This window comes from Tenrec ecaudatus, chromosome 7, assembly GCF_050624435.1.
Source record: "Tenrec ecaudatus isolate mTenEca1 chromosome 7, mTenEca1.hap1, whole genome shotgun sequence".
Taxonomy (NCBI): Eukaryota; Metazoa; Chordata; class Mammalia; order Afrosoricida; family Tenrecidae; genus Tenrec; species Tenrec ecaudatus.
Genome location: NC_134536.1, coordinates 25,443,210 through 25,459,275, shown reverse-complemented (window position 1 = coordinate 25,459,275; position 16,066 = coordinate 25,443,210). Strand labels below are relative to the sequence as shown.

At 44.3% G+C, this 16,066-nt stretch overlaps 1 protein-coding gene and 1 pseudogene across 3 annotated transcripts in view; one reads left to right on the top strand and one right to left on the bottom strand.

Moving 5' to 3' along the window:
- The first annotated feature begins 307 nt into the window (after positions 1-307).
- AIG1 (androgen induced 1) overlaps positions 308-16,066 on the top strand; it is a 303,716-nt gene continuing 287,957 nt past the window's right edge. The window contains exon 1 of one of the 3 annotated variants that reach the window (XM_075554450.1): positions 308-505. In XM_075554450.1, the coding sequence (XP_075410565.1) occupies positions 365-505 (141 nt within the window). In that variant the 5' untranslated portion in view covers positions 308-364. The remainder of the gene's footprint in view (positions 506-16,066) is intronic. The other 2 variants (XM_075554449.1, XM_075554448.1) reach the window with 2 other exon arrangements.
- LOC142452670 (centrin-2 pseudogene) lies at positions 15,376-16,010 on the bottom strand (annotated as a pseudogene).

The window sequence follows — 16,066 nt, the reverse complement described above, 5'->3', positions numbered from 1 at the left end:
AGCCCATATCTGTCTGCGCCGCGGTCCCTCTCCGCCCCCGGAGCCACTCAGCTCCCGGGTCCCTGGCGCCCCTGGAAGGCGGCCCACCCACTGCGGGGATAGCAAAGGGGCGCTTCCGGCCGGGCGTCCCAGGGAGGAGTATGACGAAGATGACAACGGGATGACGCCACGCCATCCCTCCCTTTCCCCTCCCCTCCCCGGCTGGGGCCTCGGAGGCACCCCCGAGCCCCCGCCCTGCGCCCCGCCCACGCAGGTCGCCGTGCGCACGGGGCCGCGCCTGTGCCGCCGGCCGCGCGCCCCGCCCCGCGCCCGCCCGCGCCCGCCCCCGCGCCCGCCGAGGAGGCTGCCCGGGCTCTTGGCGAACATGGCGCTCGTCCCCTGCCAGGTGCTGCGGGTGGCCATTCTGCTGTCCTACTGCTCTATCTTGTGTAACTACAAGGCCATCGAGATGCCCTCGCATCAGACCTACGGAGGGAGCTGGAAATTCCTGACGTTCATTGATCTGGTAAGGTCGTCCCCTCCCCTCCCCTGCCCCGGAGAACACCCTGCGCCCAAGGCGCGCAGTGTGGGTGGGTGTGTACGCGCTTGCGCGGACACGTGCGCACTCACGCGCCCCGCCGGCATCCGCTCCTGTCAGCGCGTCCTCGCTGGGGCTGCGTGGGAAGGCCTGGCTGCACCGCAGCACCCTCTGGACGGACGCCCAGCATGACCTGGTAGTTGGGGGAGACGGGCAGAGGCAGCCAGGTGGCAAGCTGTTTGGAGGGGAACACAGCTCTGCTACTGTGAGGTCGCGGGAAGACCATCAACTAGCAAAATGGCAGGGCGACCGTGATTATGTGTGCCTCTCAGGGCCCCCACCGTAGGATGGAGTGGTGGTGACTGCAGGACACTGGGTATTGTCCGGCTCCTTGGCGTTTCAGCCTGAAAGGACAATGCCCCTCCGTGAGGTAGAAAAAGCACCGAATCGAGTTGACAGCTTTGCACCGGGTCTGCCCCTTGTCAGTAGCGGCAGTTGCCAGTTTAAGAAAATCTGATTTGCATACAACTCCTACTCGTCCTCCATTGCCTCTGGTGGCAGACTTGCCGTCACTTTGAAACAATTGAACCAACCACCTGCAACAGAGTCCTCGCACATTCAGCCTACTTGCTACAGAAATAGATCTTAAATCATTGAGAAGCCCTGGGAGCTTTGCTTGCACCGGGGCCTAACAACCGTGTGCTCTGGCTCACTTACAAATTGTACTTGAAGACACCATCTTATTCCTCGCGGTCTTTCCTGGTCTGACCAACACTCCTGGAACGCCTGAAACCGTGTCCCTTAGATCCCCGTGGAGCTACTCTTCAAACAAACAGTAGACAGGCCTCTGCAGCAACTAATGCCTGCAGGAGTTTGTTTGTCAGCACAATTACTCAATCACTGCCATCAAGTGAATTCTGATGCATAGTGTGTCCCCATAGGGTTGGGTAGAACTGGCCCTGTGGGATTCTGAAACTCTTTACTGGAGTAGAAAACCTTGTCTTTCTCCCCAGGAGTGGCTGATGGTTTTGAACTGCTGACCTTGTGGTTAGCTGCCCACTGCATAGCCCCGATGTCACCAGTGCTCCTTCAGTGCAATTTGCCATACCCAAAGGGTAGCAACTTCGGAGGAGAGAGGCTTCATAATGCCTTCCTGGTGTGACTATGTACTCCTTTCTCCCTTCTCCGCCCCCGTGAAAGTTCACAATAGTTTGCATAAACACCTCTTATTTTGGCCCAACATTACAGTCTTGACGCTGGCAGGGTATTTGTTTGTTTTTAATGTTTACCAAGTCTGATTTTGAAAGAGCCCTCTGAGAAACTCAGAAGATAGACATAGGCCCAGTGATGGCATGAGAGGGATGCTGGAACTTCCAGGTGAAATGTGACTTCAGACCCGGTGTCACATGCCCACTGTGGGCAGAAGGGGTAAAACAAAAGCAATGAGCTCTAAGGCTGCATCTAGAGAAAAGCAGAGCCAATCCCCCAGACTGCACAACTGCCACCTAACCTACACACCAAGAGTGGCATCACAAACAAGATATTCTCTGATTGGTAGCCTTCCACTTTGGTGGTGTGAACTAGATGCTTATCTTAAGATGCTTCTAAGGCTTAAAGGTCTCCAGGGAAAGCCTTCAGAGACTTTGTGTTTAGCAACCCCTCCTTAGAGTATATCCCACTCCAGGCTTTCAGAGAGATTGCCCCAGCAATCCTCCAACTGTGTATACTCGTGGGGTTCACCAGATTTCCCACGGCGTGGAACATTTCAAGGGTGTCCATTTTCAAATGCTCAACTTTCTAGACTCTTGAAACTCATCTGCCTCTGGGCATTCTGCATATCTGCCAATTCCCCTTTCTTCCTCCCCTAGTACGTGGCCAGGCTGTGCTCTGTTTGTCCATCCTGATTTGCATTCAGAAGAATGAAAGAAGAAAGAAACTCTAGGGACACAGTGGCCCACATGGGGCTCCTCTTTGCAAGGTTGGCAGGTTGAACCCACCAGCTACCCCAAAGAGGGAAGTTGAGACTTTCTGTCCCTGTAAACATTTACAGCCTCAGAAATCCACCAGGGCAGGTTGAGTCTGTTCTATAGGCTGGCTGTGAGTCAGTTAGGTGAACAAAAACTCTCAAATCCTACCCGTCTTACCTGCTTTCCCCCTTGCCATCTCAGCCTTCCCCACCCACCCCACTCCCCCAAATGGAGCCTGATGAACCCGCTTCAGGCCTGGAACTGCATCCACCACTTCATCCCTGGCACATCAACTTTACAGCCAACCTGTGCAAGCTTGTAACGAAAGCAAGTGTACAGTATCTGGAGGGTCGGAAAAGGGATTCCTTTTTCAAGTGCTAAATTTAGGTTTAATATACTTAGATGTTAATTAAAAATATGTACATAGGTTGTTCAGAATTCTGTTAGGGTTGGTGAATGCTCACTGAAAGTTTAGTGGTTTGAATTCACCAGCTGCCCTATGGGAGAAAGGTGGGACCACATGTCTATAGATTAAAACCCTAAAATCCAATTGGGTGGTGGTGGGCGGTGGGAGGAGGGCAGAGATGTCTTTTGTCCTGTAGGGTGGCTACGAGAGAGAATTGACACAACAGCACTGAATGGGGAGCAAAGCTCCTGTAGGACACCATCTTATCACACTCCTTATTCAGATCGCACTTAGAGCTGGCCTGTTTGGGTGTTACCCAGGAGCAGTGCTGATTGGCTGGACAGGGTGCGCCAAAGGGCCCTGGCATTAGATACTGTTGCATTTGAATCTATTTGGGGCAGTGGGGTGGTCCGGGAAGGCTTAGATGGCAAGGGGGAGAGCAGGTAAGAGGGGTAGGATTTCAGTGTTTGTTAATCTAAGATAGATGAATGCTCTCACGTTGCTATTGCTTATTGTGTGTGTGTGTGTGTTTAAGTAACACAAAGAACAACAAAACCCTATGTTTCCTGAGAAACAATATGCTTCTCTTAATCATTGACAATGTAGAAGAGGCGGCTTGATAGACGGTCAACAAAAAGTACAGTCTCATCATGGTATGGTTGGGCTTGTGCAGCTCCAGTGAGTTGATTCCGAGACATGAAGAGCACACTGCCTGGTCCGGTGACATTGCACACTGGTTAGGTTTGAACCTGGGCCACCACAGCTGCAGTCTTCTCGCGTCCAGAATTCAGACTACAACTTCACCTCAGAAACTTTTCCTCGGCTTCATAATTACATTCATTTTGTACGGAGCTTTCAGCCAATCATGCAAACTTTTTGTTGTCTGATTGAAATGTAGTGTCTTGCACTAAGCGTTCCAGTGAGAAAAGTTGTCGAAAATACATTCACAAAAACCCTCTTGCAAAGCATTATTCCTTGTATTAATAAAGATTTAGTCTTTAGCACTTAAGCCTTGCGCAGCTGTAAAAACAACCAACCTGCCAGTCCTCAGTGATGCTCAGAAACAGTTCAGCTGCTCATTTCACATTTCATTTTTTAAGTTAAAAAGTGGGGGCGGGTGATAATGTTAATCATAGTGCCCTGGAAGATTTTTTTTAATGGCCACGTAAGCCCATTCGAACAATTTTAGAAGGCTTTGCTTCTCAAAGTTTTCATACAAAAGCTCTCTTGTCCCCTTTCTAGCCAACATGGATTGTAGAATTATGGTACTTTCCTGGGTGCTGTAGTCTGAGTCCATGTTCTGAGGAATTAGTTACCAATATGTAAACTGGGCATCTCGTGTTTCTATGAGAAGTTAGCTATGTGACAGCTCCAATTCATATATATATTCCTATCGCTTACTCTGTTAGAGCAGTGGTTCTCATACTGTGGGTCGTGACCCCTTTTGTGTGTGTGTGTGTGTGTGTGTGTGTGTGTGTGTGTGTTGAACAACCCTTTCACAGGGGTCACCAAAGACCATTGGAAAACACAAATATTTTACAGTATATAATAACATTTTTTGTGATTAATCACTATGCTTTAATTATGTTCAATTTGTAACAATGAAAATACATGCTGCGTATCAGATAGTTACATTATGATTCATAACAGTAGCAAAATCACAGTGATGAAGTAGCAGAGAAATAATTGATGGTTGGGGGTCACCACAACACGAGAAACTGTCTGAAAGGGTCGCAGCATCAGGAAGATTGAGAACCACTGTGCTAGAGCCATCTGAATAAGAGCCTGGAGTTAAAAACTGAAACTCAGGTGCAAATAATCTTATACTGCTTACTCCTTAAGAATGTATGCTTTTCATATTTGGAAAACGTTGAGACAACTAAAGGGCTCTGGAAAAGTCAACTCAGTCGCTGGAAACGAGACATTGCCTATATGGGGGTGGGCAGAATAAGGGTCCCCCAAGATATCTTTGTTGCAATCCCTGGACCCTGTGAATATATTAAGTTAGATAGCAAAGGAGAACTAAGTTTGCGAAGGGAATCGAGGTTGCTAGTCTGTTCACCTTGAGATCAACAGGGTCAATCCAGTGAATCAAAAGAGTGAGATCAACAGGGTCCGTTCAGTGAATCCCAGGGCTCCTTCTGAGTGGAAGGAAAGAGCAGAAGTGGAGAATCAGAGGAAGATCTGACGATTGAAGAAAGAAAGTTGAAACACTAGTGGCATTCAAGATGGAGCCAAGAAACTCAGGCAGTGTCTACGAACTGGAAAGGGCAAGGAAACATAGACTCCCCTAGAGCCTCCAGAAAGGACTAGAACCCTACAACCCATTTGGAGCTCTGACTTCCACGTTTGTAGCAGTTTGTCACAGAAACATCAGAAAACCAGTAGTACTCTTGGCCTTGAGGTCTCTGATCTAGAATTTTATTTTTCTTTTGTAGTTGTTGCTTTGGTCATTTATGTATGTTAAGTAACTGAGTACTTTTGTCTTTAAACAAAGACACTGCCTTTTACCCACTTCACCCATGAAATGATGTGGTGGTGATGTCCATGCATGTAACAGTGGACAGCATGAGCATCTACAAAGTCAAAGGAACATTGGAAAAGCTAAGATTTTACCATGAATTATTTAAAATGCAACACAAAGATCAGGCGAAAAAGCACTCTAAATTGGAACTCTACTTTCAAAGAATAAAAATTAATGTAACTGATGAGCAAACATTTCCTTGGTCAAATGGCAACTGATGAATTATTTGAATGGTGCAGACTCATCCCATTCATTTATTTATGAAACAACTGAAAGATAGTTTTCTAAGTTACAGAATAAGGTTCCAAGAAGATACGTTTTTACAAAATGAAAAATCAGGCAACCAGCATATATAATTTAAAGGTAAAGGATACATTTTGAAGTCTTAAAATTGTGTCTGGACCATAATAGGTGTTTAGTAAATGTTGCCATAAATGGAAACATCTCCTCTTCCCAAATTGTCAATGAGTAGATTTTTCTTACTCTATCTCTTCCCCAAACATTCAACATTTAAATATACACATTCAACGTTAAAAATATGAAAGTAAAGCATTGCTGTAAACTTATAAATATTTATTGAGCTAAAGTATCAAAACTCGAAGCTATTGTTTTTGATATACCATTTATCTTCAGTGTTTCCATCTCCCTAGCCCTTCCCGTAGAAAATTCATCACTCTTGGAGTTGTAGCATGTCAAATAGTGTTCCTTTTAAGTATTCTTTTGAAAATGTTGGCAACATATGTACAAATATGATTGATACAATTGATGTATGGGTTATTAGAAGAGTGTAAGAGTCCCCAATAAAATGATCTTTTAAATAAATAAATATTTATTTTGAGTGTTGGGAACAGAAAGATGTCTGAAAGGGCATGACCAGGACTGTAGGATCAAGGGGCTAAGACTTCAAAACACAGTTTTCATAAGACAGCCCTACTATCATCAAAGAATGAGTGGATACATTGTTGCGATGGGAAAAAACAAACAAACAAACAAACCCCCCCACCAAAGCTCCTTGTCCCTTTCCTGGCCTTTTGCTCACCTAGGTAGTTTTCAATTTGCTTTAAACTTCTTTCTAAGAAATCCCCATACTTTCTGTGTCTTTTGCAAAAATCTGTAAAGATTACTCCTTTGGAGTTCAGAAGCATAACTTTCTGAGCTTACCTCTCTTTGATGAATTTAGTTGACCCAGCAGATCCCCTTGCAAGTTATTATTTTGACTGAACTTTGTTCTCATTGATAATATTGGTAAATATAATCATAGTGGTAAATAACTCATCCCCAGCTATGAATCAGTCCATAAGCCCATCTTCATTAACGTTGGTCTGACCTAAAAGACTGATGGGAAAGTCAACTCTTTGAGCTAACTGGTCTTTGTGCAACACTTTTTAGCATCTAAGGAAATGGTGCCGAAGCCACAGCTGGCTTCCTCTGGCTGCCCATGAACAAAGATAATCCAACACCTCATCTGCCCCAGGATGATTCCTGTTAAACATAGGTTAGGCATGTCTGTACTCCCCAACCTTCTCACCTTCTTCTGACACCACCTGCCCCTCCTGTAGCACTCCACTTCTCTGCTGGATTCAATGATCTGTTGAAATCACAGAAACCAGATAATACGCCTGGTTATTGGGAGCTTATTAGGAAAATGAACAGGGTATAGCAAGTTAAGAACAGAAAACACTAAGGATACACTCATTGTTGTCTATAGTGCCTCTGCTAAGCCATACCATCAGGCATGTCTCTCTGGGCCTTGGCCTCTCAGCCACATGGGTTCTTTGGCCTCTGCCCTGTTGGGGCACATGCTACAAGGGCCCTTTAATGCTGATAAAGGCTCAAAGAGCAGCCCAATCTGTGAGCTGATCTTCAACTAGAAGGCGCTTAGCTTTCCTTGTAGCATGAGCTAAGAAGCGCTCTCCTCTGTCTCGTGACCTCTACCGCTGCCGTGACTCCTTCTTCATGATCTTTGCTGCGTCGCTTCTCCACACAGGGACCCCAGAGGAGCATGGTCCCTCCTCCCTCTCAATGTTCTCCACAGTTGGTTAGGCTATGCAAGTTAAATGCCTTCATGCAGTCAGTAGAATACAATTCAAACGCTTTTTTATGTTCTCAGTTTCCACCCAAGATCCATCTGATATCAGCAATGATACTCCTTGTTCCACATCTATGGTGAAGGGACATCACTGGAATGTACGGTCTATCCATATCTTTGTAACACCCATCACATAATTGTTAGCATTGTACACATAGGGTGTGTGAAACACTTGTGGGGATTGGTCAGTTTTGCCATTCCACTGGTTCTAGAAGAGTGAGCTGTCTCAGAAACTGGCAGGGAAAATCCTGTGACCATCAAGAAAGAAGCGCTAACAGAGGAACGTGTGTGAGATTTCAGCCTGACGTGGTGGAGGCAACAGAGACACCAGTCTGTACCACTGAGACCACGAGACAAAGCAGAGGAGCAGTACTGAGACTAGGAAGCAGAGCGGTGGGTTTCTGACCCATGGAGCCAACCAAAGGTTCCACATGACCGAGAGACAGTAAACCAGAGAGATGCATGCCTAGAGTATGGCTGTGAAGAGGCATTGTGGACAAATAAACTGTATCCTTAACATTTCGTAGCCTGTTGGTGGTGGTAGGTACCTCCAAGTTGGTTCACACTCGTTGCAATCCTTTACGACACAAGAAAAGCCTACCCAGTCCTGTGTCGTTCGTATAACCCTTCTTATTAATGAGCTCATTATTACAGGCACCATGCCACTCCGTCTCTTTGATAGTGTTCCTCTTCTTCGTTAACCTTCGACATTAACAAACATGATTTCCTTTTTCAGTGACTGGTCGTTCCTGAGTATATTTACCCAAATTATTTAAGATGATGTCTCGCCATTGTTGCTTTTAAGGAGTATTTTGACAGTATTTCTTTCAGAGCACATTTGTCACATTTGTTTGTTCTCCTGGCAGTCTATGGCACCCCAACTAAGTCTTTACTGACAGCATATTTCTAAGGCAATCAATTCTTCCGTCTTCCTTATTCATTGCCCACTTTTCAGATGCATGTGGGGCAAATGAAAATACCATGGCTTGGAGCAATAACATCTTAGTCATCAAGGTGACATCTTTACTTTTTAACATTTTGAAGTGGTACATTAAAAAAATCATTTCATTGGGGGCACACACAGCTCTTATCACAATACATACATACATCCATTATGTCAAGTCAAACACATTTGTACATTTGTTGCCATCATAATTTTCAAAATATTTTCTTTCTATTTGAGCCCTTGGTATGAGCTCTTCATTCCCCCCCACCACGAACTCTTGATAATTTATAAATTATTATTTTTTTTTCATGTCTTCCTTCATCTACTTTTCTGTTGTCTGTAGATCATTGTGATCAGTTCCCCTTTTCTCCCCCCACCTTCCTCTTCCCCTTCCTCTCATTGTTGGTCTTGAGGGATTTATCTGTCCTGGATTTTCTGTTTCCAGCTCTTATCTGTACCCATGTACATGCTCTGGTCTAGCTGGATTTGTAAGGTAGAATTGGGATCATGATAGTGGAGGGAGGGAGAAAGTGGGGAAGGAAGCATTAAAGAACTAGATGAAAGTAGTATGTTTCATCGGTGCTATACTGCACCCTGACTGGCTTGTCTCCTCCCCGCAACCCTTCTGTAAGGTGATGTCCAATTGTCTACAGATGGGCTTTGTGTCTCTATTCTGCATCCCCCCTCATTCACATTGATATGATTTTTTTGTTCTGGGTTTTTTATGCCTGATACCTGATGTTATCGACGCCTTATGATCACACAGGCTAGTGTGCTTCTTCCATGTGGAATTTGTTGTTTCTCAGCTAGATGGCCGATTGTTTGTCTTAAAGCCTTGAAGACCCCAGATGCTGTACCTATGCTAGTGGGGCACCATCATCTTTCATCACCACATTTACTATGCACCCATTTTGTCTTCAGCAATCATATTGCGAAGGTGAGCATCATGGAATTCCAGGTATTAGAATGAACTGTTATTACGTTGAGGGAGTTTTTGAGTAGAGACCCAATATCCATCTGCTACCTTGATACTTAATGTATAAAAATACGTACATAGATCTATTTCCCTATCGTTATATAGAAACATATTTGTATATGCACATGCTTGTATTTAGACCTCTTTCTTTATTACTTTTTATCATTTTATTTGGGCTCATACAACTCTTATCACAATCCACACATAAATCAATTTTGTAAAGCACACTTAACATGCGTTGACCTCATCATTCTCAAAACTCTCGGTTTCCGTTTGGGCTCCTGGAATCAGCTTTTAGACCTCTTTAAAAGTCCTTTGCCTCCTAGTTCTTTCCTCCATTTCCGTTTACTTTCCTCTTGTCCCTGAAGTGGTACATTTTGTGTGATAGACCTGCCCTTTGCAATATTAATTTACTACTGTTGCTTCTATGCACAGTCACTGTGGATCCAAACAAGATGAAATTCTTAATCTGAGAGTACCCTGAAACCCAGGGTAACCCTGCTGATAATTGCAATGACCAGTGACATAGCCTTGAGCATCACAGCAACATGGAAGCCACCAATTACCACAGACTGGTTGACAAGGGGCAGGTGTAACCTGTTAGCTTCCCTGATGGTTCTCAGGATAATGACTAGTTCCTGTGAGGTCTGTGTGACGGCTGCAAACACATTTGAACCCAGCCGAGAAGCAGAGTGCTGTGGGAGGGGTGGTTGGTTCAGAAAACCAGGATGAAGGTAGAACATGTCTGACCTTTGCCTTGACACTTGACCTTGGACTGGCCGGGAGTCGCCGTGTCCTCTAGTGAACTCAGTGCGAGTCAGATATAGCTTCCATCTCATTTCCTCATCATCCTCTCCTGAATCTGGCTTGAATCCTCATGCATATTCATGTATATTTGTAACAGAATAGTATTTAGGTATGTATGGTAGAGTCCTTGACAAATGGTCACCATCAAAAAATTTTTCCCTTCAAAATAGAAACCGGATATTTGTCATTAAGAAGCAAACTAATATTACTTTTGGCTTTTAAACACATTATGAGTTTTACAGATTGAAAATGAAATGCATCTGCGATATATGCATTTGTTTGTGATACTTACCATCTTGTAAATCACTGTCTCTTAGGGTTGCATCCTACTCATTGTTCCCCTCTACTGGCTTTTCATTCGTACACTGGTTGAATGTTGGTTAGGCCCAGGTAACTCGAAAGAAGGCCGGGAAGTGCTTGCTGATGAAAATCAAAGACTAGCATTCAGTATGGACTGCAACTCAGTGGGAAGAAAACCCAAATCCTCACCACTGGTCCAGTGGACAACATCGTGATCCACACTCCGGACTCATGGGGTGGCAGTCAAAAAGCCACAAATGTGTTACATTGGGCAAATCTGCTGCCGAAGACCTCTTTAGAGCATTGAAGAACAAGAATGCCGCTTTCAGGACTGAGGTGCTCTTGACTCAGGCCAGGGTATTTTCAATTCCCTATCTGTATATGAAAGTTAGACTACGAATAAGGAAGACTGATGAATTGGTGTATTTGATTTATGATGTTGATGCAGAATATTGAAAATACCATAGATCATGAAGCTCAAAAACCAAACTGACTGCCATCTAGTCCCTGCTGACTCACAGTAGCCATATAGGACAGGGCAGCACTGCTCTGTGGATTTCTGAAAATGTACATTTTCATGGGAATAGAAATCCCTCTGACCTTAAGGTTAGCAGCCCAGTGCATGACCACTGTATCACCAGGGTTCCTAGGTTGCGGAACAAACTAATCTTTCTCTGAAGAAGTACAGAGTTCTCCTTAGAAGTAAGGATGGCCAGTTTTCATGTTACATACTTTGGACATGTTCCCAAAAGAGACCAGTCTCTGGAAAAGACAACATGCTTGTTGAAGTAGAGAGTCCGTAAGGAAAAAGGAAGACGGTCCAGGTGACGGATTAACACAGTGGCTGCAACAATGGGCTCAACCAGATTTAGGAGGAGGGCTCAGGACTAGGTAGTGTTGCCTTGTGTTGTGCATAGTGTTATGAGTCAGAACCAACTCCTGGTACCTAGTAACAGCAGTACTCCAAAGTGTGCAGTGACTGAGGGCCAGCATTATTTAGGAGCCTATTAGAAAGGAGAAATATGGAACGACTCACTCTTTCCTCCAAACCCAAAATCCACAGTCAGCAACTTGATAACCAACTCCCAGAGACCCTATGTAGGGCTCCGAGGCTGTACATATTTACGGGAGCGGATGTGCTTGTCTCCCTGTGGCTCGGCTGCTGGCAACCTGCGGTTACGGTGCCAGTGCTTACACAATAGCCCCACCAGGGCTCCCTGGCTCCTCCCCAGAATCCTACATTGAACCTGCTTTCCCACAAGATCCTCAGTGACTCTTAATGCATATTCCAGATCGAGGAATGCCGTACCTCTTTTATTTTGCAATTTCACCTTAAAGGGGTTATAGGACACAGTCTCCTTAGGTCAGTTCTGTCAACATAGTGAGGCTGATGGTGCTCCCGAGAACTGGGCATTAACTTTTCAATGATAGCAGTCAACCCCTCATTGAAGGCTATTGGACAGCCTAGTCAGTGGTATCTTTTGCTCTGTGTGTGTGTGTGTTTAGTAGAATCTATAGAAATATTATATTGGAAATCTCATGTATCATGATCTGCTGATTACCCATGGTATACTCTTACATTTTGACTGGCTAGAGGCATTTTTGTAGGCGTTTAAGGAAATCTAATCTAGGTACAATTTTGTTATCTAAGTCCCTATTGTGAACAAGGCTCAGGAAAGCACTGAAGGGGAAAGATAACTGAGCTCTCAGATGTGGCAAAGCTTGGGCTGTTCCAAGAGTAGAAAATGGTCCGGTCATAGCTGGAGAGTAAGTATTTTGTTTTTAGACATGCTAAGAATTTTTGACATTTAGAAAAAAACTTGAAAGAGGCTGAATAAACTAAACAAGAACCAAGAATATGAAGCTTCCCATTTGAATTTGCCTTACTCTTCGGTATATAATCATAATATATTCTTGACTCGAGTTCATGACTTAATTTTAAATAGTTAGGATCTTGAGGTGAGAGTTCAAATGTTCTTATGCAACTCGAGGGCTTGGTGTTGCACGTGTAACAGCAGCAGGCCCTGCGAAGGGTTAGTCGCTCCTTGAGTAGTGAGTGAAAAAAATTAGGTGGCCTTAGTTGTTCTGTTATGGATGTTCTACAAAGAGGATAAAACTTAAGTTTGTTTTTTTAGCCTTTGAGAGAGTTAGTCTCAGCTCTAAAATATGCGCATTAACTTGAAGCTGAAATAATGCTGTTTTCCCTTAAATTGGGAGAATTGTGAGCATAATACTTTGCATGGAATCTTCTTTTGTCTTCTTTGCAAGTGTTTCTTTTGGATCAAAAATCAAATGGGCCCTGGTTTTGTCCAAGTGGGGAAATAGCTAAAGATATAATCATCCATTCCCTTCCCTAGTCACAAATGTTATTGAAATTACAGAAAACCATCTGACCACTAGTTGAGGTCACTTCTTTCCCGGCCTTGCCACTCTCCCACGTCTGGTACAACATTTAGTGACATTGGTGGGTGCATTTAGGGTTTTCATTTGTTTCTTTGTGTTCCCCTGAAATGCCATATGTTTCTGTGTAAGTGTGAACAATAGCACGATTTTCCAACTTGAATCAGATGTCCCTGGGATCCAATCACACTTGGACAAATCTTACTGCTTCAGATTTCATAACTGTGGTTAGATATTTAAAGGGTTCATTTCTCACCTGCCGTGTCCTGTTGTCAGAGAGTCGAATTGAGAGCTCTCTTTGAAATGGAGGACTGACCATTAGCTCCAATCTGTAGTGGAATTGAAGAAGACATGAGATAGAGTTCAATAGGCTTGATCATAATAAAGGCTGACCAAGAATAACCAGAGAGATTGCTTGAACATGCAAAGTGGCAAGGATATTGCCAACCCCAATCCCAGGATAGTGGAGGTGTGCTTCTTAGAACATTTTGATTTAGAAGTATGGACTTCTAGAATGGTTTAAACTATTTTTCTCCGAAGCGGGCCGTACAACCCCCTGGGGTGCTAGAATGATCCTGGATGCCTGCATGATCCTGTGGATTATAGGGTGGAGCACAGATCTTCTTGATTACCAGGGTAGCGCTGAGGCATTTTGTTCTGCAAAGGAGGTGGTAGGTCAAATAAGTTTGGGCATCTATGATGGAACCCCTTATTGACTTCTCTTTAGACCAGTAAAGGCTTTCCTCTAATTTCAAAATCGTATTTCAGAAGCAGTACATAATCATAGAAATTTTTAAACTATATGAAAATCATAGGGGAAAACTACATTCTCTGAATTCTCCCTAATGCTTCTCGCATTTAAGTGCTACATGAAACGATTTCTTTCAGACCTTGACATGTTGACACATGTAATCAGACTACTGAAATGTGATTGTGTCTACAAAATAAGTCAGATTTTAGGAGAAATCATATTCATGTAAAAGATATTTAAAATATAGAAAAAATAGGTATCAGCGTGCTCCGAGATACCAATATTAATACTCGGGTATTTACCGTTCAGTTAAATATATACTCCTAAAATGCAAAACTTTTGCTTTTGCCTTGAACCATTTGCCATCAAGTGGATTGGTACTCATGGTGGCCTCATGCATTTCAGTAGAATACTTCCCAGGAGCGTTTTCATGCTGTGAACTCTCCATAGTAGATTTCCATTGCTTCATTCCAAGGCGCCCCTGAATGTGTTGGAGCTGCCACTCTCTTGGTCGCGTTTTCTTCCTATGAATATATCTTGTTACAAATTCACTGTCGTTTTCTGTTGTTAGGTACCATTGAATTGGTTCTAACTCACAGTGCTCCCATGTGCAGCAGAATGAAAGCCTGCCTGATCCTACACCACCCGTACAACCACTGCCGTGCTCCTGCCCGTCTTTAGAGCGGGAGCCCCCGTGGCATAGAGGCTTACTTGTTCAGCCGCTAGGGTTAATATTAGGAGTTCAAATCCGCCAGCCTCTCTATGGGAGAAAGATGAATGTGTCTCTTCCTGTACAGATTTACCACCTAGGAAAAGCCAGGGAACAGTTCTACTCTGTCCTAAATGGTTGCTGTGATTTTGAATGGAGTTGGGGTTACTTTTGAAGCCAGTAGCATAACTTCCAACATCACAGGAACACACAAGCCACCAAACGTAACAAACCGACAGTGGTTGGTAGACTAGTACGTAATGCTTTGCACTACCTGTGAACTCCTGGGTAGAGCACATCCACATCATTTATGTATATTACTTTTTAAATTCACATACATCAAAACCAACTTTTTTTGGTGTGTAATTCTGTGTTTCAGCAGATGGATCTCATGAATATGAGATCTCTCTCCTTTTATTTAGGTCTTTGATTTTATTCATCAGTTTTTTTTGTAGTTTCCAGAATATGGCTTCTGCACATATTTCATTAGATTTATTGCTGCTGCTGTTAGGTTTCTTCTGCCAGTCCATGGACTTTCCAATATTTTTGCCAACACCATCATTCAAATGTGTGAGTTCTTTTTTTTATCCTTTGGTCTTTCTTTTCTTTTTTTTCAAAATCAGAAAGGTTTTATTTTCAAAGACAAACTCAAGAGTGCTGAATCCCCCTCCCACCCCTTCCCCTGCCAGAGCACTGGGGAGAGAGGGCGGCAGGTTTGACACAAGAGAAAACGCCAATCAGTCCAGCGGTCAACGAAAAGCCAGAGCCCCACAGAAGGGGCTGCTGCTAGTGGCGATGGGGGACATGGGTTTGGAGGGCTGTGTAAGGCCAGGCCAAGAGGGGAGGTGGGCGACAGCCTTTGGGGCCGCTCTTGGGCTTTCTCCATGCTGGCGAGCATGTTCTAGTTCAGTACTGGGGAATGCAAATCATCAGCCGAGCATGATGGTTTCACATGTCAAAGAGCAATGGCAAGAGGAGACGAGGGGATTTGAGGCTGGTGCTAAAGCGATAAGGCGGGTGGGAGTGAAAATGGTTAGGGTCTTCAAAGAACTTTCCCACCCTGGCTGGCACCAGGAGAAATGGGCGCAGCGTTAGTAAAGGCTGGTCTTCTTCATGATGCGCAGGAACTCCTGCTCGCTAACCTCCCCATCACCGTCCTGATCCGCCTCATCGATCATTTCCTGCAGCTCTTCATCAGTAAGATTCTCTCCCAACTCCTTGGCCACACGCTTCAGATTTTTGAAAGAGATCTTGCCAGTTTCATCATCCTCGAAGAGCTTGAAGGCTTTCAAGATTTCTTCTTTGGTGTCCTTCTCAGACACTTTCTGAGTCATCACAGCCAGAAAGTCACTGAAGTTCATTTTCCCAGTGCCTTCTTTGTCAATTTCATTGACCATTTTCTTGATCTCTTCCTTCTTGGGCTCAAAGCCCAGGGCCCTCATAGCGACCTTTAGTTCTTTGACATCGATGGTTCCAGTTCCATCTGCATCAAAGAGATCAAAAGCTTCACGGATCTCCTGTTTCTGGTCATCACTGATTTCGGGCTTAGAAGACATCCTCTTGAGCTGGGAAGTTGATGCCATGCTTGCCTTCTTAAAATTGGAGGCCATCGCGGAACAACTCCCCTTTGGTCTTTCTTACACATAATTTAAGACGGAGAGTATCCTGGGTTGG